The following is a 22,358-nucleotide window of genomic DNA, read 5'->3' as shown; positions in this document are numbered from 1 at the left end:
GATACCTGAATGTTGCTGCCACCAGCTGAGCTGGACTCCACCTCCAACTCAGCAAAGCTCAATCTGTGAGCTACAGAAATCTCTTGTTGCTGTGCTGAGGCCCTCCTGGCTTCAAGCTCCAAATCAAGTTCTCTCATCCTCAAGTAGAGAGCTCTTTGGCGTTTTTGCGCTTCCATTGCCAATTTTTGCTTTTCCAATTCTATTTGTCCAGCTAACGTTGCCATCTCCATTGCATGTGCCCTGTCTGCTGCCCTGTCTGCCAACTCCTCTGGCGACAGGCATCTGGTTGCTGCCTTTTCCATCCTCACTGAACCAGGCATGACGTTTTCAAAAACACAAGGAGATCTCCTAGCAAAATTATAGAAATGGAAACCTGTGGCTGCGTTATAGGTCTGCTCTCACTATGTGGTGATCAGTAATTCACTGTATGTAAACTACAAATGCAAATTCGCAAATCCTCACTGCTGCGTCCAATGTTAGAATTGGGGTTCTCTGGTTGGCGCAAGTATGCACTTGTGACCAGCAGGGACCCTCTCCTCTAAGTCAGGGCAGAGGATGACCCCTTAGAATTACCCTTGCTCACTCTCTAGGTGCGTGGCGTGAGCAGCCAGGGCTATTCTTCAGGCGTTATTCAGTTAATCATTTGTAATCACACACACAGTAAAATGTACCAATCCCCCCACAAATGGACACCAGGCTGTGAATATATAAAAATACGATTCTTTATGTAAAAATATATATATCTCAGATCGGGCTTATTCACAAGACCAAATAACGTTTTTCTTTATGCCACCAGATGATAAAAATAGGCAAATGTCTTTGTTGTACTTAAAAAGTGGTTTCTCTCAACTACAATAGTTCTCTTTGCTTTATCTCTCTTTAAATGCAGTCTCTCTCTCAGTTCGGTGGGTTTTGGACCCACCCCGGGCCTTCGGCGTGCCTTGCAGCGCCTCTCTTGCTTTCCGCTGTGAAATTGATTCAGCCCCTACCGCGGCTCACGCATCGGGCGTGAGCACGCCTGTGCCGGGACCGGCTCTTCCCCTCGGCTCGGGGATAGTCAGTTGCGGGCCGGCTCGGCGGTGCGGGAGGGCTCTGGGGACAGTGCAGCAGGCAGAGGAAGCTCGGGGTCCCTAACGGGGAGTGCAGACGGAGCGCACAGCTCTCACTCACCCGTGGGGACTCCGAGGACGAGGGCGCGCAGACTTCTTTTCTCGGCTCCAAGGCAAGGAGCGATGACTGGGAAATAACAAGTTGCGGGCCCCGAGCCCGGTGATGACCAGATGACTTCACGAACACTTCTTCTTCTTGGGGTTGGGCCGAGTCGGCACAGGCAGCGCGACTCGGTCCGGATAGCGCCTTGGGATCCCTTCAAAAGCGGAGGATCTCCGGGGGTGACGCACAGCACGGGGGCCCTCAGTACCGACGGTACAGCGAGGGGGCTCCCTTCTCAGTGCGGCGCGGCCTCTCCTGGGGGGCAGAGCCAAGCGGGTCGGCCGGGTGCAAAAGGAATGCACAGATGGCCGTCCAGGCTACAGACAGCTCGCGTCCCCGGGATTCCGGCGGGAGGGGCTGAAGTCTCCTCAAGGGCTCCGTGAAGCAGGCAGAGGTAGAGGAGCGGCCGGCCTTAGCCCTGGGGCAGAGAGCGACTCCGGGTGGAGCGAGGCTCTCAAGGGCAAGAGGGCAGGCTGGCTCCCGGGTACCACGGCCCTAGGAGGGGCGAGAGGGGGCAGACTTCACCTCCGGCGGGAGGAAATACTCGGCCTCAGGCAGGGGACGAGCCAAAGCACAAGAGGACCCACTAGTCCTGGGGTCCAGATCAGGGGGCAAGCTCAACTCAAGCCCTTGGAGAATGTTTAAAGCACAAAGCAGCAAAGTCTTTTCTCATCAAGTCTTTTCCTCTCCTTTCTCAGCAAGGCAAGCAGCAGGCCAATCCTTCCAGCGTCTTCTTCTCCTTCTAGTCGGGTAGAGGTCCTTCGTGGTAAAACAGGATTCTAATTTACAAGGAGCAGGGCTCCTACTTTTATACACAGTTTCTTTTGTTCTCCCAGGCCAGGGGGGCCTTTGCAGAACTGCTCTCAGCCTCGGAGCATTTGTTGGGGGTACTTCTGGCTTCGGCTTTCAGTGTGAGGGCAGGCACATCAGACGCTCCCCAGGGGGGCGGAGCCAGCAATTGTGGTGGCAGAGCACAGCCTGATGAAGAGTCCAGGGAAACTCCTACCTCCCACTAAGGTGTAATCCTTCCATTCACCACCTGTCATCCCCCAGCCCTGTCACTCACACAACCCAGACAGTCAGATACACATCCAAGCAGAGTGTAACACCTGGGGGTCTCGGGGTCGACACAGACACAGCAAAGCAGGACACGACAAGGCTCTATGTTTGGTTATTTATTGTACATACATTATACCGAAACCAATACTGTGAATAGTTGCTGGTAAACTCCAGCCGGTATACGTTACCCTGTCCTCTGCAAATACGCCGGTCCCGACGTATGCCAACAGAGGGCAGAAACACAGTGGCCGACAATGCCACTCGATGTGTCTCGAGGGGTCCGTGGATACAACAGCTTCTCACTGAGGAGACAGGGAGACACCCAGCCGGGGTCTCGACCTGAAGGGAGCAGCCGCTCGACCTCTTCCTCGTTAACAACGGGACGCTGCTTCACCTCCTGGTGATGCGTCACCGTTGTCCTAACAATACCAGATGCCGGAGACGAGAGCAGCCGCTCTATCGTCCTCGGAAAACTCTACAGCCGGGACGCAGCAAACACCTCCGGGTGTGCGTCACCGCTGGAGTTTCCCGTAGTTAGGGGACAGGCTGGGAGCGTCGGCTCACACCAACCAGTCCTCGCGTAGTTAAACCAAAGTCTCGGATTCCTGACTCCTCGGAGTCGGCGGTGGCAAGGTTCTCCGCTTCCGATAACACAGGCAGGCTTCCCGACTCGTCCGAGTCAGAAGCGGCAAGGAAGCGTTCCTGGCTGCTCATGAAGAAGACACAGGACGGACAAACAAAGAACGGCCCGGGGAGACTCTCTCGACCCACCTCCGTCTTTGACTTCGGATCCTGCGGGGAGTCTTCTCTCAGCGTGTACTCAGGAACAGCTTGATGGACGGTCGAGTGGATACTAGAATATCCGACACCGTTCCTCCCCCAAGTACCGCCTATATATGCGTCTTGTAATTGCGTTATGCAACCACTACTCAGTGTTGCATAACGCTCCTCCCGCATTGCTTTCTGGGACTTGAAGTTCGTTGAAGTTGCGGATGACTTTTCCCCGACGGTGCAGGGATTTCCTGACAGTACATCCTTCTTCCCTGAGCATCTCCCCACGGGGCCTGCGCTGGAAGGGAAGCGACGATGAAACAACAAAACAAGGCGCGGTGCGTGCACCGCTTCAGCCGGCTCCCATGATTGTTCCTCAGGTCCATATCCTTTCCAGGCTATCAGGTACCACAACTTTCCCCTTCGCCACTTGGAAGCAAGGATACCAGCGACCTCATACTCCACCTCCGATTCTACCACTATCGTTCTGGGCTTCGCTTTCTTCTCGTTTGATGCTGGCTTGAGCAGCGAAACATGGAACACAGGATGGATTCGCAAGGTCTGGGGTAGGCACACCTTCACATTCAATGGACCCATGCATTTGGTGATTCTGTAAGGCCCCATGAATTTAGGATGGAAGACGCTGTGCTTACGGAATCTCATGTTCCGAGTGGCTATCCAAACGTGGTCCCCCGGCCTGTATAACGGTCCAGGCCTCCTTCTGTCCGCAGTAGCTTTATACCTCTGTTTAGCTTCTATCAGGAAGGCCCTGGAGCGCAACAAGATGTCCTTGATGTGCGCCACCCGATCTGCTGTGGCTGGTATTTTGCTCTCTCGAAGAGGATGGACAAAGGGCAAGAACCTTGGATGTTGCCCATAGTTGTAGAATGGGGATGACTTAGTCGAGCTGTGAGTGGCGTTGTTATACGCTATTTCCGCGATCCAGAGCAGATCAACCCATTCTTCCTTACCCTGTTCCACAAAACAGCGTAGATACTGCTTTAGAGTTTGGTTCAGGCGTTCCGTCTGGCTGTCCGTCTGGGGGTGGTAGCTGGTGGACATCGCGGTCTGGACGTGCAACGCCTTGCACCATGTTTTCCAGAACTGCGCCGTGAATTGCGACCCCCCTATCCGAGACGATCACCTCGGGCAGGCCATGTAATCTTACAACGTTAGTTAGCAGTAACGTTGCTAGCTCCCCTGCCGTAGGTACCTTTTTGCATGCGATGAAGTGCCCCATCTTGGTCAAGTAGTCCACGACCACTAGTATCGCCGTCCTACCTTGATCCTTTGGCAAACCTACCACGAAGTCCAACGATATATTCGCCCATGGTCGATTTGGGGTAGGAAGGGACGAAGGAGCCCTTGGGTCTTGCTGTGATCCGCCTTCATGGTTGCACACGTGGTGCAGGCCTTCCCCCACGTCTTAACATCCGCTCTCATGGCTGGCCACCAGAAATGGCGTCCCATGCTGGCCACCGTCTTCTCGTACCCCAAATGTCCCGCACAGGGGGAGTCATGGCACCACTCAAACGCCTGTTTTCTCAGTCTAGGCGTGGGTATCAGTAGGCATCTGCCTTTTACAGGTATACCGTCTCTCACCTGCCATTCCCTGTGACTATGAAGCGACTTCCTCCAAGCGAACGACCGGATCCCTCTCTGGATCCCTTTAAGGAAGGTATCAGGTTGAATCACCCCCAACACCATCTGAGGGGGGAATGATTGAATGCACTGCCTCTTGTGGAGGTTCCTTGACAGCAGATTGTCGTGACAGTGCGTCTGCCTTCCCGTTTTCTGACCCAGGACGATAGGTTATGTGGAAGTTGAATCCAGCGAAGAATATCATCCACCGCAACTGCCGAGGAGAAAGATGTCTTGCTGCCGTCATAAACTGCAGGTTCCGGTGGTCGGTGTACACCGTCACCACATGCCTGGCCCCCATCAGCCAATGCCTCCACTCAGCGAAGGCGTCCTTGATCGCGAGAAGCTCTTTCTCCGCTATATGATAGTTGCGCTCAGCGTCGTTGAGCTTGCGGGACATATACGCCACGGGGTGAAGCGATCCCGTGTCAGTGTTGCGCTGTGACAATATAGCACCTATGGCCACGTCTGAAGCGTCTGCTTCTACTACATAAGGAAGGGCCGGATCCGGGTGTGCCAACACCGGTGCTTTGCCAAAGGCGCTTTTCAAGGCTTCGAAGGCACACTGAGCTTCTTGGGACCACACGAACTCAGCCGATTTCCTTAGCAGTTGTGTGATCGGTGCCACCAGCCCCGAGAAGCCGTCGATGAACCGCCTGTAGAAATTGGCGAAGCCAATAAAGCATTGGACATCCTTGACTCCTTGGGGGGTTGGCCACTCCCTCACCGCCTTGATCTTGCGTTCCGCCATCTCCTGTCCGTTCGGACTTAGCATCACTCCCAGGAACTCCACTGATGTGACATGGAAATCACACTTGCTGAGTTTGCAAAACAGCATGTTCTCCCTCAGCTTCTGGAGTACCGCCGAGACGTGTCTGATATGATCATCCTCATTGTCCGAATAAATGAGGATATCGTCGATGTATACCACGACGTATCTATCCATCTCCTCCCGAAACACCTCATTCAGGAAATACTGAAAGGCGGCCGGTGCGTTGCACAACCCGAACGGCATGACGAGGTACTCAGAGGCCAAACCGGGTCTTGAAGGCGGTCTTCCACTCGTCGCCGTCCCTCATGCGCACCAGATGGTAAGCCCCTTTTAGATCCAACTTGGTGTAAATCCTCGCCTTCTTGACCTGCTCCAGGAGAACACTTATGAGTGGTAAGGGGTAGCGGTTCTTTATGGTGATGGCATTCAACTTCCTGAAGTCCACACAGGCTCTCAGCTCCCCGTTAGCCTTCGGAATGAAGAAGAGCGGCAAGGCGGCGGGGGATTTTGACGGTCTAATGAAACCCAGCCCCACGAGTTTATCCAGGTACCCTCGGAGATGCTCGTTTTCCGGTTCTGTCAATGCATACAATCTGCCGCTGGGCACGTTGGCCCCTGGGACCAGATCGATCTGGCAGTCGTACATCCGATGCGGAGGGAGCACCTCCGCTTTTACTTCATCGAAGACGTCTTCGTATCTGTGATAGGCTCGGGGGAGCATAACATCCTTTTCTGCTGCCGTGGCTACTGTCTGACTTCCGCTCGGATCCGTGAAGGGTTGTTCTCGCCTCATCCCGCAGTGCAACCGGCAAAACGGGGACCCCATCTCTATGGTATGCGTCGGCCAATCCACTGAAGGGTTATGCTTCTGTAACCACGGAAGACCCAAGATGACCCCGTATTGGGGTGCCCTGATAATGTTGAAGTCTATCCTCTCCAGATGGCTCCGTCCGTACTTCATCAGGAGACCCCCCGTGTGCTGCCCTATGGGCCCGGTCACCAATCTTCTTCCGTCCACTGCATATACGTCTTCTGGAACAGCCTTGGGAATAAGCACCAGCCCCAGCCTCTTTGCCTCGTTGTTGTCCATGAACATGCCTGTCGCCCCCGAATCCACCATGGCCACCACTGGTATCCACTGGTCGTGCACTCCTACATGCACCGTGATGAACAAGTGCCTTTGTCCCTTGGACACAGAATTAGACAGTGAAGGGATGTATTCGTGACTCCTAGATGCCCCTTCGTTGGTCTGGGAGTCCCCTAGTTTTCCGCCGGGACGTCCAGCACCGCTGTTACCGACCGGTTGTTCCTATACCGTGTGTTCTTTGGCTTGGCCGGACACTCCCGGACATAGTGCCCTTTCTTGCAGCAGTACAGGCACAGCCCCTGTTTACGGCGGGATTCCTTCTCCGTTGCCGTGAGACTTGCCCTAACGGCGCCAATGTCCATGGGTTCACCCTTGGTTGGGGCTGTGGGATCAGGGCTTCCCACCGTTTAATAAGTCGGAAGAGCTTTCCCTTTTCTTCTGGTGTCACCTCTTCTTTCGCCGAGCCGGTGATCCAACCTCAACACCAGGTTGATAAGGCCCTCACATGTCTTGGGTTGTGGATCGATTTGAGCAACCACATCTTTTAGCTCGTCATACAGCCCTTGGTGAAACAGCGCGGTTTGTTTCGCTACCGGCCACTTGGTTTCAGCCACCAGCCGGCGAAACGCATTGAGGTATTGCACCAGATCGTTGGAACCTTGTCTTAATTCCAGCATCTCGCGGTCCGCGGTGTATGAGTCTGCCCTTCAGTCAAACACCTTGAGGAATTCCTCGCGAAAAGCCCCCCAGTCACAGAGGATGGGGTCGTCACGGCTCACCAATGGTACAGCCCATTGTGCAGCGTTAGCAGCCAAGTATGATATCAGAAAAGCCACCCTGGCTTGGCTCGTCGGAAACGCCTTGGGCTTGCAGGACAGATGCAGGGCCACCTGCGTAAGGAACACTTGCACGGTGTTGGGGTCCCCGTTGTATCTCTCCGGGGTCGCCAAGGGAACAGCAACCGGCATTTCCACCACCACCGATGGGCTCTGTGTCGTGCGGGAAGCGTCGGGCGCTAATGGGTCTAGTTGTATGGCATCAAGCCTAGCCCGTACATCTGCGGTTTCCTGCCTTGAGGCCGTGAGCTCTGCTTGCATAGCGGCCAATGCGGCCAAGACGTCATCCAGTGTTGCCATGTCCGTAACCGACCAGGAGACTGTTAAGGTTTTGAGGTCGGATATTTTGTAACACCCGGGGGTCTCGGGGTCGACACAGACACAGACACAGCAAAGCAGGACACGACAAGGCTCTATGTTTGGTTATTTATTGTACATACATTATACCGAAACCAATACTGTGAATAGTTGCTGGTAAACTCCAGCCGGTATACGTTACCCTGTCCTCTGCAAATACGCCGGTCCCGACGTATGCCAACAGAGGGCAGAAACACAGTGGCCGACAATGCCACTCGATGTGTCTCGAGGGGTCCGTGGATACAACAGCTTCTCACTGAGGAGACAGGGAGACACCCAGCCGGGGTCTCGACCTGAAGGGAGCAGCCGCTCGACCTCTTCCTCGTTAACAACGGGACGCTGCTTCACCTCCTGGTGATGCGTCACCGTTGTCCTAACAATACCAGATGCCGGAGACGAGAGCAGCCGCTCTATCGTCCTCGGAAAACTCTACAGCCGGGACGCAGCAAACACCTCCGGGTGTGCGTCACCGCTGGAGTTTCCCGTAGTTAGGGGACAGGCTGGGAGCGTCGGCTCACACCAACCAGTCCTCGCGTAGTTAAACCAAAGTCTCGGATTCCTGACTCCTCGGAGTCGGCGGTGGCAAGGTTCTCCGCTTCCGATAACACAGGCAGGCTTCCCGACTCGTCCGAGTCAGAAGCGGCAAGGAAGCGTTCCTGGCTGCTCATGAAAAAGACACAGGACGGACAAACAAAGAACGGCCCGGGGAGACTCTCTCGACCCACCTCCGTCTTTGACTTCGGATCCTGCGGGGAGTCTTCTCTCAGCGTGTACTCAGGAACAGCTTGATGGACGGTCGAGTGGATACTAGAATATCCGACACCGTTCCTCCCCCAAGTACCGCCTATATAGGCGTCTTGTAATTGCGTTATGCAACCACTACTCAGTGTTGCATAACGCTCCTTCCGCATTGCTTTCTGGGACTTGAAGTTCGTTGAAGTCGCGGATGACTTTTCCCCGACGGTGCAGGGATTTCCTGACACAGAGGCGGGCTGAAATGGTTTAGGCAAGCAAATGCTAACTTTCTAAAAGTAGCATTTGCAAACACAGGATATTAAAATAAACTTTACTAAAAGAAGTATTTTATTATTCTGAGTTCAGGCATACTAAACATGGTTTTCTACCATGTTCCCTGAGCCTGCTGGGATTATAGAGTGTAATAATTCCAGCAGCCCATCTGGCCTAAAGGGAACAGGTAGCCTTACAATAGTGAAAAACGAATTTGGCAGTAATTCACTATTAGGACATGCCACACACATCAGAGCATGTCCTACCTTACACTTACAATGCACCCTGCCCTCGGGCCTACCATAGGGGTGACTAATATGAAGTTAAGGGAAGGTTTAGGGGCTGGCAAGTGGGTGCACTTGCCCAGCCAGCATGACAGTACCAGACTGCACGCAGGTTCTGCAATGGCAGACCCTAGACACATTTTAAGGCTGCTTCTGTGGGTGGCGCAACCAGCGCTGCAGGCCCACTAGCAGTATTGGCATTCACAAGCCCTGGCACTCCTGGTGCACTTTACTGGGGACTGACAGTAAATCCAATGAACTAATCATGGAAATCAATCACAGTTACATTTTACATAGGGAGAGCATATGCACTTTAGCACTGGTCAGCAGTGGTAAAGTGCCCAGAGTCATTAAACCAACAAAAACAGGTCAGAGAGAGTATTGGAGGAAGGCAAAAAGTTTAGGGACGACCCTGCCAAGAGGGCCAGGTCCAACATCCACATGCAGAAGAGCTCGGACTAGGGTAGAGTTAGTCTTAGGAAGGTCCTTTTCCTCAGATTGTAAGGTAGTGTTCAGACCATTGATATATAAAAGGAACAGAACAGAGACCAGGATAAACCCTTGTCGGACACCCCAGTGTGTAACTCAGAATAACTTGTACATTCACCCCCTGCCCCATACAGTACGGAGGCATTGACCCCGTAATGTAGGGCTTACAGGAAGTTAACAAAATCCTTCTCAAGGCCCTGCTCCAAAAGTATCTGCTGTGGTTAACCCTATCGAAGGTACTGCTAAGGTCCATGAATGACCGAAACAGCGTCACCTCCTTGACAATTGTGTACTTATTGATGATGAGATTAAGGTTAAGACATTGCTCAAAGGTGCCCAAGCCCTCTCTAAAACCATATTGTAAGGGGGAGAACACTTGGTTTATAACTGATCAATTTTCAATCCTATTGGGAGGAGCTACGCGCTCTTACAAGATGGCCGCGTAGGCCAGTAGCGCCGGGTGACTCGCTCCTAGCCCTCGGCATCCTGTGATTATCCTGACTCACCATCGAGTGACATTGCTGGCGGAGGGGTAGCAGTGCGTTCTGGTCTCGCTCCGGTCTCCCGCAGTGGAGGAGGGCCGGAGTTGTGTGCCCGTGAAGTTTGGGCCTCGATTGACAGCGGAGCCGGGGACTCGAGCATATCTGGCGGCTGACCCCGAGTGAGACAACACTGGGAGCAAAGACCGGAAGTCGGATGTCTTGCATTTCCCAGCGGAGTAGCGGTGGCGGTTGGGGTGCCCTGGTGAGGTGCTCTGCCTGAAGCGGTGCGGAGGCTGCCCATCCCGGCTGGATCTGACGGTATTTTATGAATGTGGGGGCCCTTGAGGACACGATAGCGCAGGCGTGGCTATCGGCGGCTGCCGCTGGCGTTGCGGCCCTTCGGCACTCCTTTATCGGGTTGACTGCGTCCCCGGACCGGAGTTGGCCATAACCAAGCCGAGTGGCGGTCGATTATCCGGCACATCTTGTGACCGGTCTGTCCCCTGGAGATTGCTGGATACTGAGTGATATGCCTGTTGGACCCGAGGAGGAGCTGGGGGTGGCGCCTTTGCTTCATACTATCACATGGGAATACCTCTTCACTGTGTCAGTGATATGTCAGAGGTGGAGCTCAAGGAGACCAGCGGAGCTGAGCAGGGGGTGTAGAAGTCTGGGGCCTTTGTTTGACCCACCAGCTTGGATCTCTATATTGAGACACCCGGTCTTGGGCCAATAACGTACTGTTGGCGCTCTGTTCTTTGCGGCAAAGTTCACAGAAAGCAGACCTGCTCCTAACTATTGTTGCGATTGACCTTTCCTCTGTGTAGCTGGTCTGAGGTTTGACTGAATCTATTATAACTGCTTATGGGCACGTTTCCCTTCCGGACGTCAGTACATCCTTTAGTAGGAGGGGTGGTTTACGACCTGGTTAGAAGACCTGTAATTCATACCTATTTGGTCAGGTGAATGCTACATTGAATATCTGCAGGATCCCACGCTGGAGGGATAGTGGAATCTGATACGTGGTGGTGTCCTATCTGCCTTTAGACGTTCCCTTGCTACAACTGCAGGAGCAGAGAGTCCACACTCTCCGTGCGTAGATCTATGATGGCGTCACGACCTGAGGGTGAGAGACAGCCTCCCAGGTCGACTAAGGGTTCCCGCACCGTACAATCCAATAAGCTGGACCGCTATACGCTGCCCAGGGGATCTCCCTCCGGATCGGGACGGATATCGGAGAGAAGCAGAGAACCCACTGAACTGGCGTCGGAACCTACGCTGCAGGATATAATGGCAGCCATCAATGGCCTCAAGACTACCCTTGGGCAGCAGATTGTCGCTGGACCACAAACTGGACACTGTAACCATTGAGGTAAATCTGATTCTTCCAGATCTCACCAAATCCAGTGAGAAGGGTAAGTCACTCGATATCAAGACCGCGAGCTTGACTGAAGATGTGTCGCAACTGCAGCAGGATGTGTGGGATCTCAAGGCGTCCAATGTCTCGGCAAACAGTAAGCTCGTTGAATACGAAGGGCGGGTCCGGAGGAATAACGTGCGCATAATTGGAGTCCCGGAGAAGGCCGAAGGTCTGACCCCAGACCTCTTTGTGGAGGACATTGTCCTCAACCCCCTGAAACCAAAAGGGTTGGGAAGCCTCTTCTCGATAGAACGTGCGCACAGGGTCCCGGGAGGAAGACCGAGGCCCGGGCCCCTTTGCGACCGATGATTGCAAGGGTGCTTAATTTCAGAGATAGAGACGCTATCCTGCAGGCCTCCAGAATTGGGGGCCCTCTGAAATATGAGAACTCCACCCTTAACTTTTTTCCGGACTTTACGCAGTTGGTCCAGAGGCAGCATCAGAGTTTTCTCGGAGTCAAGAAGCCGCTTAGAGAAAGGGGTCTGAAGTATGCTATGCTTTTCCCGGCCAAGCTGCGAGTGGAGGCCGAGGGTAAAGTCTGTTTTTTTGATAACCCAGAAATTGCTTCCGATTGGCTGGAGAGTCTCTCCCCTCTGGGGGAGGCCCGTGATGAAGGACGCGATGAGGGTCAAGGTGCGCAGGAACAGGAATGATAAGGCTTGAATATGTGTGAGCAGTGGGGGCCGGCAGGGAGGGGACCCGCGTGCGAGACATTGCTTTACTGCTGCCCCTTCAAATTGTGTATTGTATATGGTGCTAAATATGATTCTGGGGGGCGGGGGAATGGGGTGCTGGTATCCCCCTCTGATCTATATTTAGATAGTAGGTTAGTTAGATTTTGGGGCGACAGGCACACTGCAAACTGGGGGTTGGTGGACACCGAGAGCAAGGGTGGGGGGTGGAGGGAGGGGAATCTTGTGGAGTTGTTTTTGTTATTTATTTTAGGTTTTTTTGTATTATTGGCAGTTTGTGCTAATCTTTTTGTGGTTAATGGCATCATTGCTCTGTGTTTGACACACTGGCAACAGACAGAGGATTTGCGCTTCTTTTTCATGTATGGCGATGGGGGGTAGGGAACCGAAGGTCTTGAGTTGGAATGTGAATGGGTTGGGGGACAAAATCAAACGTAGTTTTGTTCTTCAGTACTTCAAGCGTCATGCGCCTGATGTTGTATTGCTCCAGGAAACGCATTTAGTGGGTAACTCATGTAAAGCGATGCATTGATTGGGGTACAAGTTGGTGGCTCATGCTGGATTTATGTCAGGGTCCAGGGGGGTGGGTATCCTGATTCGTAAGGCGCTTCTGCTGGTGATTGACTCCTCGCTAGAGGATGATAGAGGCAGATATGTTGGGGTGACGGGACATTGGGAGGGGCATGTTCTTACCCTTTTGTCGGCATATGTCCCACCGGGTATGCAGGCCACCACTTTAGTTGGTTTGGGGAAAGTCCTGTTAAACCTACCAATAGGACTACTGATCTTGGGGGGAGACTTCAATGCAGTGGTTTCTTGGTCTATGGACAGGCACCCCCAGCGTGATATGGGGCGTACTCAGCGATGGTTGCCTCATTTTCTTGACGCATTGGGTTTAGTAGATGGCTAGAGATTGCTCCACCCAGGCGAGAAGCAGTACACTTTTCACTCTGGTGCACATGGCAGTCTCTCCCGCCTGGATTATTGTTTGGTGCCTGCGGCCCATGCATCTTACATAACTGAGACTGTTCACCTGGCTAGGGGCATCTCTGATCCTTCCCCGCTCTGGCTCCAATTTAGTGTCGCTTTGAGATCGGCGGGTAGGGTAGCCCCTATTAACCCCTGGTATTTGCGTTACCCCAAACTTCACAAGGACCTCATCAAGGCTCAGGAACATTATTTTCTGGAGAAGGAAGGGTCGGTGTCCTCCTCTGTGTCTCTGTGGGAAGCCTTTAAAATGGTTATCAGGGGTCAGGCTCTGTCGTTGATAGCCAGAATGAAAAAAGAAAGGAACAAAGATGTTGTTGAAGCGGAGGCTGAGATTGGTCGCTCAGAGGGAGAACTGGAGCGTGAGGTAACTCGAGCTAAATTGCATATTCTGACTCTTTAGCAGCATGATTATAAATCTCTTGTCACTGAGAATGCTAGGGCTCTAAGTAGGGAGCAGCAGGGGAGGCTTTACGATCTCGGAGGTAAGGCCGGGAAACTCATAGCTTGGTTGGACAGAAAGGATAGTGCCGAGCGCGTCGCCCAGAACTTGTGACGGCCGAGGGGGAGCTTCTTACTGATCCCCAGAGTATTGTTGATAGTTTTGCAACATACTTACAAACTGTATACACCTCGGTCTCGGATCGGCCGGAGGAGGACTCTCATTTGCTGCTCCGGGATATACGGCTCCCGTGCTTGTCCAAGGAGGACCGTGATTTTACAGATAGTGCCCTGACAACTGACGAAATAGCCCAGGCTATTCGTTCTTTGAATCTTCGGCCGGATAAACTGGCCCCTTATCTTAAAGATATGTTTGTTGAGGCCCGGGAGAGGGGGATGCTGCCTTATGATCAGAGAGTTGTGTCGGTGGTGGTAATCCATAAGGAGGGTAAACCGAAGGCTAGCTGCGCATCTTATAGGCCTATTTCCTTATTGAATGCGGAGCCCAAAATACTTGCAATGCTCCTCGCTAATAGGCTGGTGAAAGTGATCAGCGGACTGATACACCCCGATCAATCCGGTTTTATTCCCCACAGAAATACGACCCTAAACCTACGTAGGTTGCATGGGGTAATAGCTAGGGCTCACACTCTGCAGGAGCCTGCCATAGTCGCCTCACTCGATGCGACAATGGCGTTTGATACCGTAGAGTGGTCGTATTTGTTGGCGGTCTTGGCTAAATTTGGATTTGGCCCTGACTTCATTCGCTGGGTACGTTTGCTATATACTGAACCGCTAGCTCAGATAATCGTTAATCGCGTCTCGGCGTCCTTTCTTCTCGGTCGGGGCACTCGGCAGGGTTGTCCCCTCTCTCCCCTTCTTTTTTCGTTGACCCTGGAACCCCTAGCGTCTTGGATTCGCTGGGAGCCGTCGATTCGAGGTATTCGGTGGTCCCCTGATTGGGAGGACCGAGTCTCCCTATATGCGGATGATATTCTACTTTATATGACCTCGCCTAGGAAATCCCTTACTGTTTGCGATGTGTTGGCTTCCTTTGGTAGGAACTCTGGACTATCCATCAATTGAGGGAAATCTCTCGTGTTTGTTCTTAGTGGGGAGACCCCGGTACCCCCTCGAAATTGTCCTATTCAGGTAGTTGCGGACGGTTTTAAATATCTGGGGATTTTTATTTCGCTGGACCCAGCGATCCGGTATGCGAGGAATCTCCTTCCCCCTCTGCAGAGGCTTAGAAGTGACATTGCTAACTGGAGAAGTCTTCCCCTCTCATTGTTGGGGCGAGCGGCCCTATTCAAAATGATGTCGCTGCCTCGTTTTCTTTATGCCCTCCAAAACACTTTTGATGTAGTGCCGGCCAGTTACTTCCGAGAGGTGGAAGGATTGCAGCGGAGCTTGTTATGGGAGGGCAGACCCCGTATTGCTTTAACTAAACTGACGCTCCCGTGGTACGATGGAGGTATCGTCCTCCCAGACATTAAACAATACTATTGGGCTTCCCAGCTGGCTGCAATTAACCAGGGAACATATGGGCCCGTAGCCGACCCCGGATATGCGATGGATAAGTGGCTACTCCCTGGAGGGTGTTACAACAGGGCACTGTATTCTCGTTCGACGAAGCTGAACTTGACAGGGCCCGCTAAACACGCGGTGAAGATCTGGCTCGATGCCACGAGTTCTTTGGGTTGGAGGGACCGGTTGACACTAGCTACTCCACTGTTCGACTCGGAGCGTCTGGGCAAGCTTTGGAATACAAGAGGATTTGATAGGTGGGATCGGATAGGGATCTCCCCCATCGGTGACATTTGGAGCAAGGGAAACATTAAGCCATTCGAAGAGCTGCAGGTCGAATTTGAACTAAAGGGGACAGAGTACTTTCGCTATGCGCATGTCCGGCACGCACTGCTGGCAGCCCTGCCTGAGGAGGCTCAGCTGCCTGCAGCCTCACCTCTCGAGGACAGAATTCTGGATGGTCATCTACCCGAAAAAACTATCTCCCTGATTTATAAGAAATTAATTAATCGTAGGGCAGATCTCCTTAGGGAGTTGTGGGAAATGTGGACGCGAGATGGCATAGAATTGGATGATGAGGACTGGCAGTCGGCTGTTTCTTCTCCGAAAGTGGTTGCGATTCCAGTGCGATTGCGGCTGGTCCAGTTAAAAATACTGCACAGGGTTTATATTACAGGTCCCCGTCTTTTTCGGATGGGGTTATCAGAAGTAGGATTGTGTAGATGGAATTGTGGTCTTGTGGGTACGTTCTTTCATATCCTCTGGCAATGTCGGTATATCGCTGACTATTGGGGTAAGATCCATAATACCATACAGGAGGTGTTGGGGATTGCAGTGTTACCAAAGGCAAGCAGATGCCTCCTCAATATATGGGAGCCTACTGCCTTAATTTGGCGCAAACGCAATGGACTACACTAGGTCTCATGATAGCAAAGAAGAATATTGCTCAGCTGTGGGGATCCGAGCGGCCTCCTACCCTTGAGGCCTGGAAAGACGACTTGGACTGGTGTATGTTTCGTGAAAAGGCTGTTTAAACAGCGAGAGGCCGCCCTCGCAAATGGGCTTCAGTTTGGGGCTTTGGAACAGAAACGGGGGAGAAATCTGTGTGCCATCTAGGGACTCTGTTTTTGATATGCCCCCATCCCCGTAAAGTTTTGTTATGTACTTATTTAGATTCCCGTTCCCACCACATGGAGGATGTAATGTGATGATATTCTTCTGTACTGTGCTTTTTATTTTGATGCCTTGTTTTAATAAAAAGAAATATTTTAAAAAAAATGCAATCCTATTGAGGACAATCCGTCCAAGGGTTTTGAATTTTGAGTCTAGGAGGGATATGGCGGAGTATAGTTCTCAGTGGTAATAAGATTCAGTGACGTACGGCATGGGAAGCATACTGAAAAGATTTGTCTAGAAAATAGCATCGATACATTTTAAAATGTTAGTAGGTAAATACAAAAGGGAATAAAAAAAACACTGAAAAAGCTCCTTGCTGATTCAAAGTGGGACCTAAAATAGAATAGACCTAGAAGACTTGGCCGAAGAGGAAAGGTATGTTGATGACAAAATATAAACTTTTATCTTAACTGGAATGAAATTACCTTAATCTCTAGAAATCGAGCCTTCTATACCATTTAGAGTTCTTATATACAGTTGTGCTCTCGCTACTACAGTATTTTAACATACACACAGTACAATGACTGATAATTATTCATAGAGACAGAAGCAGATTCTTTGGTGTTTTCTTGGTTACAGCACGAAGATGTTTATTTTCTCCAGACTCTTGAAATGTCATACAAAGCCAGCCGACACGTGTTTCGTCGTGTGCAGTTGAGTCAACACGACTCTTCAGGGCTTAAAGCTCAGTATAATCTTGGCGATTATGTCTGGACTGGTATGCAATTTTTAGATCATTATGTCATAGAGAGACCATGTTTTGAGTATCAGTGACTAAAAAAAGTATCTGTACGTTCTTTACGAGTAGTCACGAAGAAGTTACTAGCTCTCAAGCAGTCAGCCTGGTAGTTTGTCAGGAATCTTCCTTTCTGATTATTTTTGTGCGTTAGGTGGAAACCGGGAGGGGATCCTTCTGGTCGCGAGTGCACTGGAAACGGGTGCGTTTCTAGTCAGGCGGTGCGCCGTATTACGGTCTCCCTCCTCTTTAGGTTCCCGGTCGCCGTCTCGTCCGTACCGAGAGACGGCGACCGGGAACCTAAAGAGGAGGGAGACCGTAATACGGCGCACCGCCTGACTAGAAACGCACCCGTTTCCAGTGCACTCGCGACCAGAAGGATCCCCTCCCGGTTTCCACCTAACGCACAAAAATAATCAGAAAGGAAGATTCCTGACAAACTACCAGGCTGACTGCTTGAGAGCTAGTAACTTCTTCGTGACTACTCGTAAAGAACGTACAGATACTTTTTTTAGTCACTGATACTCAAAACATGGTCTCTCTATGACATAATGATCTAAAAATTGCATACCAGTCCAGACATAATCGCCAAGATTATACTGAGCTTTAAGCCCTGAAGAGTCGTGTTGACTCAACTGCACACGACGAAACACGTGTCGGCTGGCTTTGTATGACATTTCAAGAGTCTGGAGAAAATAAACATCTTCGTGCTGTAACCAAGAAAACACCAAAGAATCTGCTTCTGTCTCTATGAATAATTATCAGTCATTGTACTGTGTGTATGTTAAAATACTGTAGTAGCGAGAGCACAACTGTATATATTTGCTTAGTCTCTTGACTTTTTTAGACGGTTAAGGGTGTTTTTCCGCCTGCTCTTCACGCACTACATACCTACGTGTCAATTCTAACCCTGTAACGTATAACTGAGGTAGCGCGCCCCGATAATCTAAATCTCTAAAAACCCCCTCAATTGTTTTTCCATTTAGAGTTCTGGAGGTGGTAAACACCTGCAGTTGGTGCCCCTGTCGCTTCTGGATGGAAATGCCCATACCCATTACCATATATTCATTGACTTCATACAAACATTAAAGAAAGTAGATAGCATGGTGGAAACTGGGGCTCTCTTGCATTGCATTGACTTTGTGTTGTTTAAAGGTCTGAACCATTTACTAGCTAGCTACATCTTGAGCATAGAAACGATCCATAACCACCTTCTACCCTCTAAATGCCCAGGTGAGTAGATAAGCGATTGTCTCATTCTCCCTTTTAACCAACTTCTTTGAGAGGTCGAGGAGCACAATCAGCCTGTCGTCACATTTATGGGGATAGTCTTGTTGCTATAGAAATGTTTGAAGGCCTTTTCATGGGAATTAAAGAGGTGGTTGAAGGGTTCTGAAGTTATGCTTTTGCCCAGAAATGACAACAATGTAATGGAGCATAGATTTGACAGATCAGAGCAGGTCCTGAGATCGTTTATCAAGTGTTAAGATCTTCAAATATTTTAAATCATCCGTGAAAGTCACCCATGATAGTGATTAATGCAAAGACAGAGTCATAAGGACATGATAAATATGATATAAATGTGATGAATACAATGACCTATTCCTCCAAACGAAAACACACGCATGCATACACACACTCTCCCTCTCTCGCTCTCTCTCTTTGTCTCTTTTTCTCTTTGTCTCTCTTTTTTTCTCTCTCTCTCAATAGTGTCATCTTGTAATTCCAACATATTCTTTATATTTATACCGGGGAGAAGTCGTTAATATCTGCATATAGGAAGCATTGTTAATAAATTACTGATGACTGTCTCGGACATTAGTTGTCATCTCTTAAAGTAGTTAGTTTTTATTAACGTTTAAACCAACATAGAAACTCTAAAAATTCATGAATTATTAAAATGCAAAGTTCTTTACAATCCAATAACAAAGAAACTACAGAGATCCACACGATTAGAATGCATAAAGAAATATATGAATTTAATCTAAATGTATAAAATCAACAAAATGACATTTCTCTTATTTGGCATAGACACCTTCCTGGCCTTTTCTATAGAACATACTATAAAACCTCCACCACGTTGCCACAAAACCGACATACTTGCTTTTTTGTTTGTTTTGGAATTCAGGGCCATCTTTCTAAGTGTCATTGATGGGTGTATGCCAAAGTCTTCATTGCCTTAGGATTCTACTTAATGGGGAAATTGAGAAGCATTCATAAATACAAGCTGAATGGCCCATATTATAAATGGTGCAAAATGGTTCTCAAGATGGTTTCTCTGCGAAGCAAAGTTTTGTTTTGTTCTGCTTGGAGGAAATAGAATTGAAAGATCTCCAATATACTAATTAAGCTTTTCGTAAACTTCAAGTCCTCTGCCTTTGAGTCCAATGCCATGTTATATTAGTAGAACAACGTCCCGGAGCAACATCTCCTGACCAATGGGAACACTCCTTTGCCAGTCAAGCCGCAGGTAACCTTTAAATCCCTTTGTCTTCCCCACCCAAATGAACCAACATACGAGCATTGGCAACATTTCTGAATTTCCCTTTCCTTTACCCAGCCAAAATGTACTCCGCATCTCCCGTATATGCTCTAACCCGGAAGGATATGGATCTTTTCAGCTAAATGACTGCTACTATGGATCGTGTGTCCACAGACCACATCTTTCATGCAGAAAAGCTACAAATCCAAAGCTTTCAGTTAACATACCCGTTGCCTCCACTTCAGTTAGTCAAGCAGAGATTTGAGGTTACGCAGTATGTTCTTTGCATGCAACTTTAGTTCTTCATTCACACACTCGCTGCTCTGGCAGCTCTTCTTGCTGGAGCCCTTTTCAAGGATCTTGATGATTCCACTGCGTTGTTTGGCTGCCCTATTGTTGTATCCGGTATTGTGCATTCTGCATTTCTGATAAACAAGCAGTTTGGCTTGTAAGCTTGCAGCATGTGGTCCGACATCATCTTATTGCATATGGCCACCTTGCACTTACATTGTGTTGTTCGTTATCAGTTGTCAGTAAGTTAGCATGCTTGCATTTAGAGTCTGTTTTAGAATATAATGTAAGTGGGTATGCTTGCACTGCACTGTCGCACTCCCTCATTGATGGAGAGCAGCCTGCACATTCCAGGGGCTCACAGTGCTCAGTCTGACAGCTGCTTTTTGCTGTTTCTGCCCAGGTAGCAGCACCCAGGACAGCACTCAAGCTGCCGAGGAGGTGCCCGAAGAGCACAAGGAGGGATTTCTTACCAAACTAAAGAAAATGTTTAGTTCCTGAGACCCCCAGCTGAGGTAGGAGAGCCTCTCGTTTTTAGCACCTGTATAATTAAGCTGTGGATGGTGGCTCCAACTTGACAATGTGTGCTCCTCTCTCTGGGGCAGAACACATTTTTCCGGGCGGCTTACGAAATGTACTACTTTATTTTAAAATTTGGTGTCATTTTTATTGTTCTATGCGAACACCCAATGTCAAGGGACACTATAAATATAGTTGCACCATTGACAATGGTACCTTTTATTTTTGAAGCAGTCCCCTGAGTGGTCCTGACGAAAAAGTGAGACTGTTAGCATGAAATCAAGCCTGTGAGCCCTTGGGTAATGGCAATTGTTTTCTCTGCATTCTTTTTTTGCAACAGCTACTTTTTTTGAATTTCATTAATGGCAGCACTCATCCTTGTGCATTTTGGATCAGAGATACCTCTTCCTTTTAATGACTTCAATATTAATTTGTTAGGCCAACAGGATGCAGTACCACACCAGGAGAGTATTAGTTAAATAAAATGCATATTTAAAACATCAAAGATGTGCCAGGCAGATAATTGATTATTATACACGGGTAATAAAAGCACAGTGGTAGAGAGGACAGTACTTGCATACAGACCATATCTTAACCCAACTCATGATGAAAAACATGGGCAAGAGCGCTCTCTCCTAAACATTTACATCAAACTAGCCATAGCAACAGAGCACTCCTTGTTCTTTAGTGCTTAGAATGTCTAGTGCCCTCAATAAAAGCAGAGGGAGAGCCCTATTCAGTACAGTCATATAAAACAACAGAAACAGATGAAGCGACCCAATAGATTTTACAGCAGGTCTACCATGGATGTTAGCTATGAGCTGTCTGCTTCAGTATGTGGGCTAAAACACGTAGAAATTCCATTTGCTACATTGCTTAGTGACGTAGAAATGGCAAGAGACCCACAACACTTAGTGTATTTATTATAGATTTTTTTTTGGGTGAAGTTTGACCTGCAAAAATGGCATTAACGATTGAGATTGGCGAGATGTTGAAAAGTATAGAACAATGTAGGGTATGCAGGCAGATGAAGGGAGGCTGCTAATTAAATGAACTTGATGTGCAACAAAATGCATTGGCTCATGGGATAAAAAATATGTGCGTCTCGGACCACTTACAGTAACACAAATTAATTCATGTGCTGAAAGCATAAAGTCATACAGGCACACAGTGAATCCTCCCACAAGGGCTTGAATTAACTATTCATACAAGCATATATTATGATAGGGAGATTACAGTAACTCAGTTTACACAAGCAGAAAGTGAGTGCTCTCATTTGACTAAATCATTTACATGAATACAGTTAAAAGAACGAGTGGTGAGCATGAGCTCGCAACCCTGTGAGGTTTTAAAATTACATGTCAAATTAGTGCTCTCTGCCTTGTCATGGGCATCTTCAGTGTTACAAAATCTTGGTGTTCTAAAAATGTAATGTTCGAGGCATATGGGCTGCAGATCACACACTAGTGCAAAGATCGCCATCTGGTGGTGGGCCTGGATGATTACACTTTGTTGTTGTCCTGGAAGAGTCTTTGTATGGTAGATGACTCCTCCTGTGGAGCATAGTGCGCATGGGCATCAACTCCATCTTCAGATAGTTTTTTCCCGCCATCGGGCTCGGATGTGCTTGTTGCTCGGTCCTGTTACCGATCTCCTTTCGAAGCCCATTCTTTGATTTCTACCGTCTGTATTGTTTTCGATTGCGACTTCCTTCATACTCAAGTCGGAAAAGCCTGTACTTCTCAATTCCGGCGACCGTCGGGGCCGTTGGGCCCAACTGCGCCATTGGGCCTTCGGCTCATGGAAAGAACACCCTTCAAGAAGTGCCCTCAGTGTGGACACAAATTCCCCCACACTGATCCACTTGAGGTGTGCAAGCTGTGCTTGTCCCCAGAGCACGAGAGCCGAGATTGCCAGGCCTGTGCTTTGTTCCGGTCCAAGAAAACTATCGGTGACTGACGAGCGCGAAGAGTCATGGCACAATCCTCTTTATCGGTACCAGACCTCATCGTCGAAGAGACTCCAATCGATCTAGAGTCCGAAGAAGAACAGCAGAAACAAGTTGTTGTTTCCGGAGCAGAGGATTCAG

At 49.7% G+C, this 22,358-nt stretch overlaps 1 protein-coding gene across 2 annotated transcripts in view; it reads left to right on the top strand.

The window, feature by feature from the left end:
- The window catches only part of DNAJA3 (DnaJ heat shock protein family (Hsp40) member A3), a 264,697-nt gene that overhangs the window by 223,064 nt on the left and 19,275 nt on the right, over window positions 1-22,358 (top strand). Inside the window, exon 11 of one of the 2 annotated variants that reach the window (XM_078663123.1) lies at window positions 20,154-20,265. The exons of the other annotated variant lie outside the window; for it this stretch is intronic. Coding sequence (XP_078519249.1) covers window positions 20,154-20,251 — 98 coding nt within the window. The 3' untranslated portion in view covers window positions 20,252-20,265. The remainder of the gene's footprint in view (window positions 1-20,153; window positions 20,266-22,358) is intronic. 2 annotated transcript variants of the gene reach the window in all.

Source organism: Lissotriton helveticus, chromosome 10 (genome assembly GCF_964261635.1).
Source record: "Lissotriton helveticus chromosome 10, aLisHel1.1, whole genome shotgun sequence".
Classification (NCBI taxonomy): domain Eukaryota; kingdom Metazoa; phylum Chordata; class Amphibia; order Caudata; family Salamandridae; genus Lissotriton; species Lissotriton helveticus.
The sequence above is the reverse complement of the archived record's forward strand: the minus strand, read 5'-3'. Positions and strand labels throughout refer to the sequence as shown.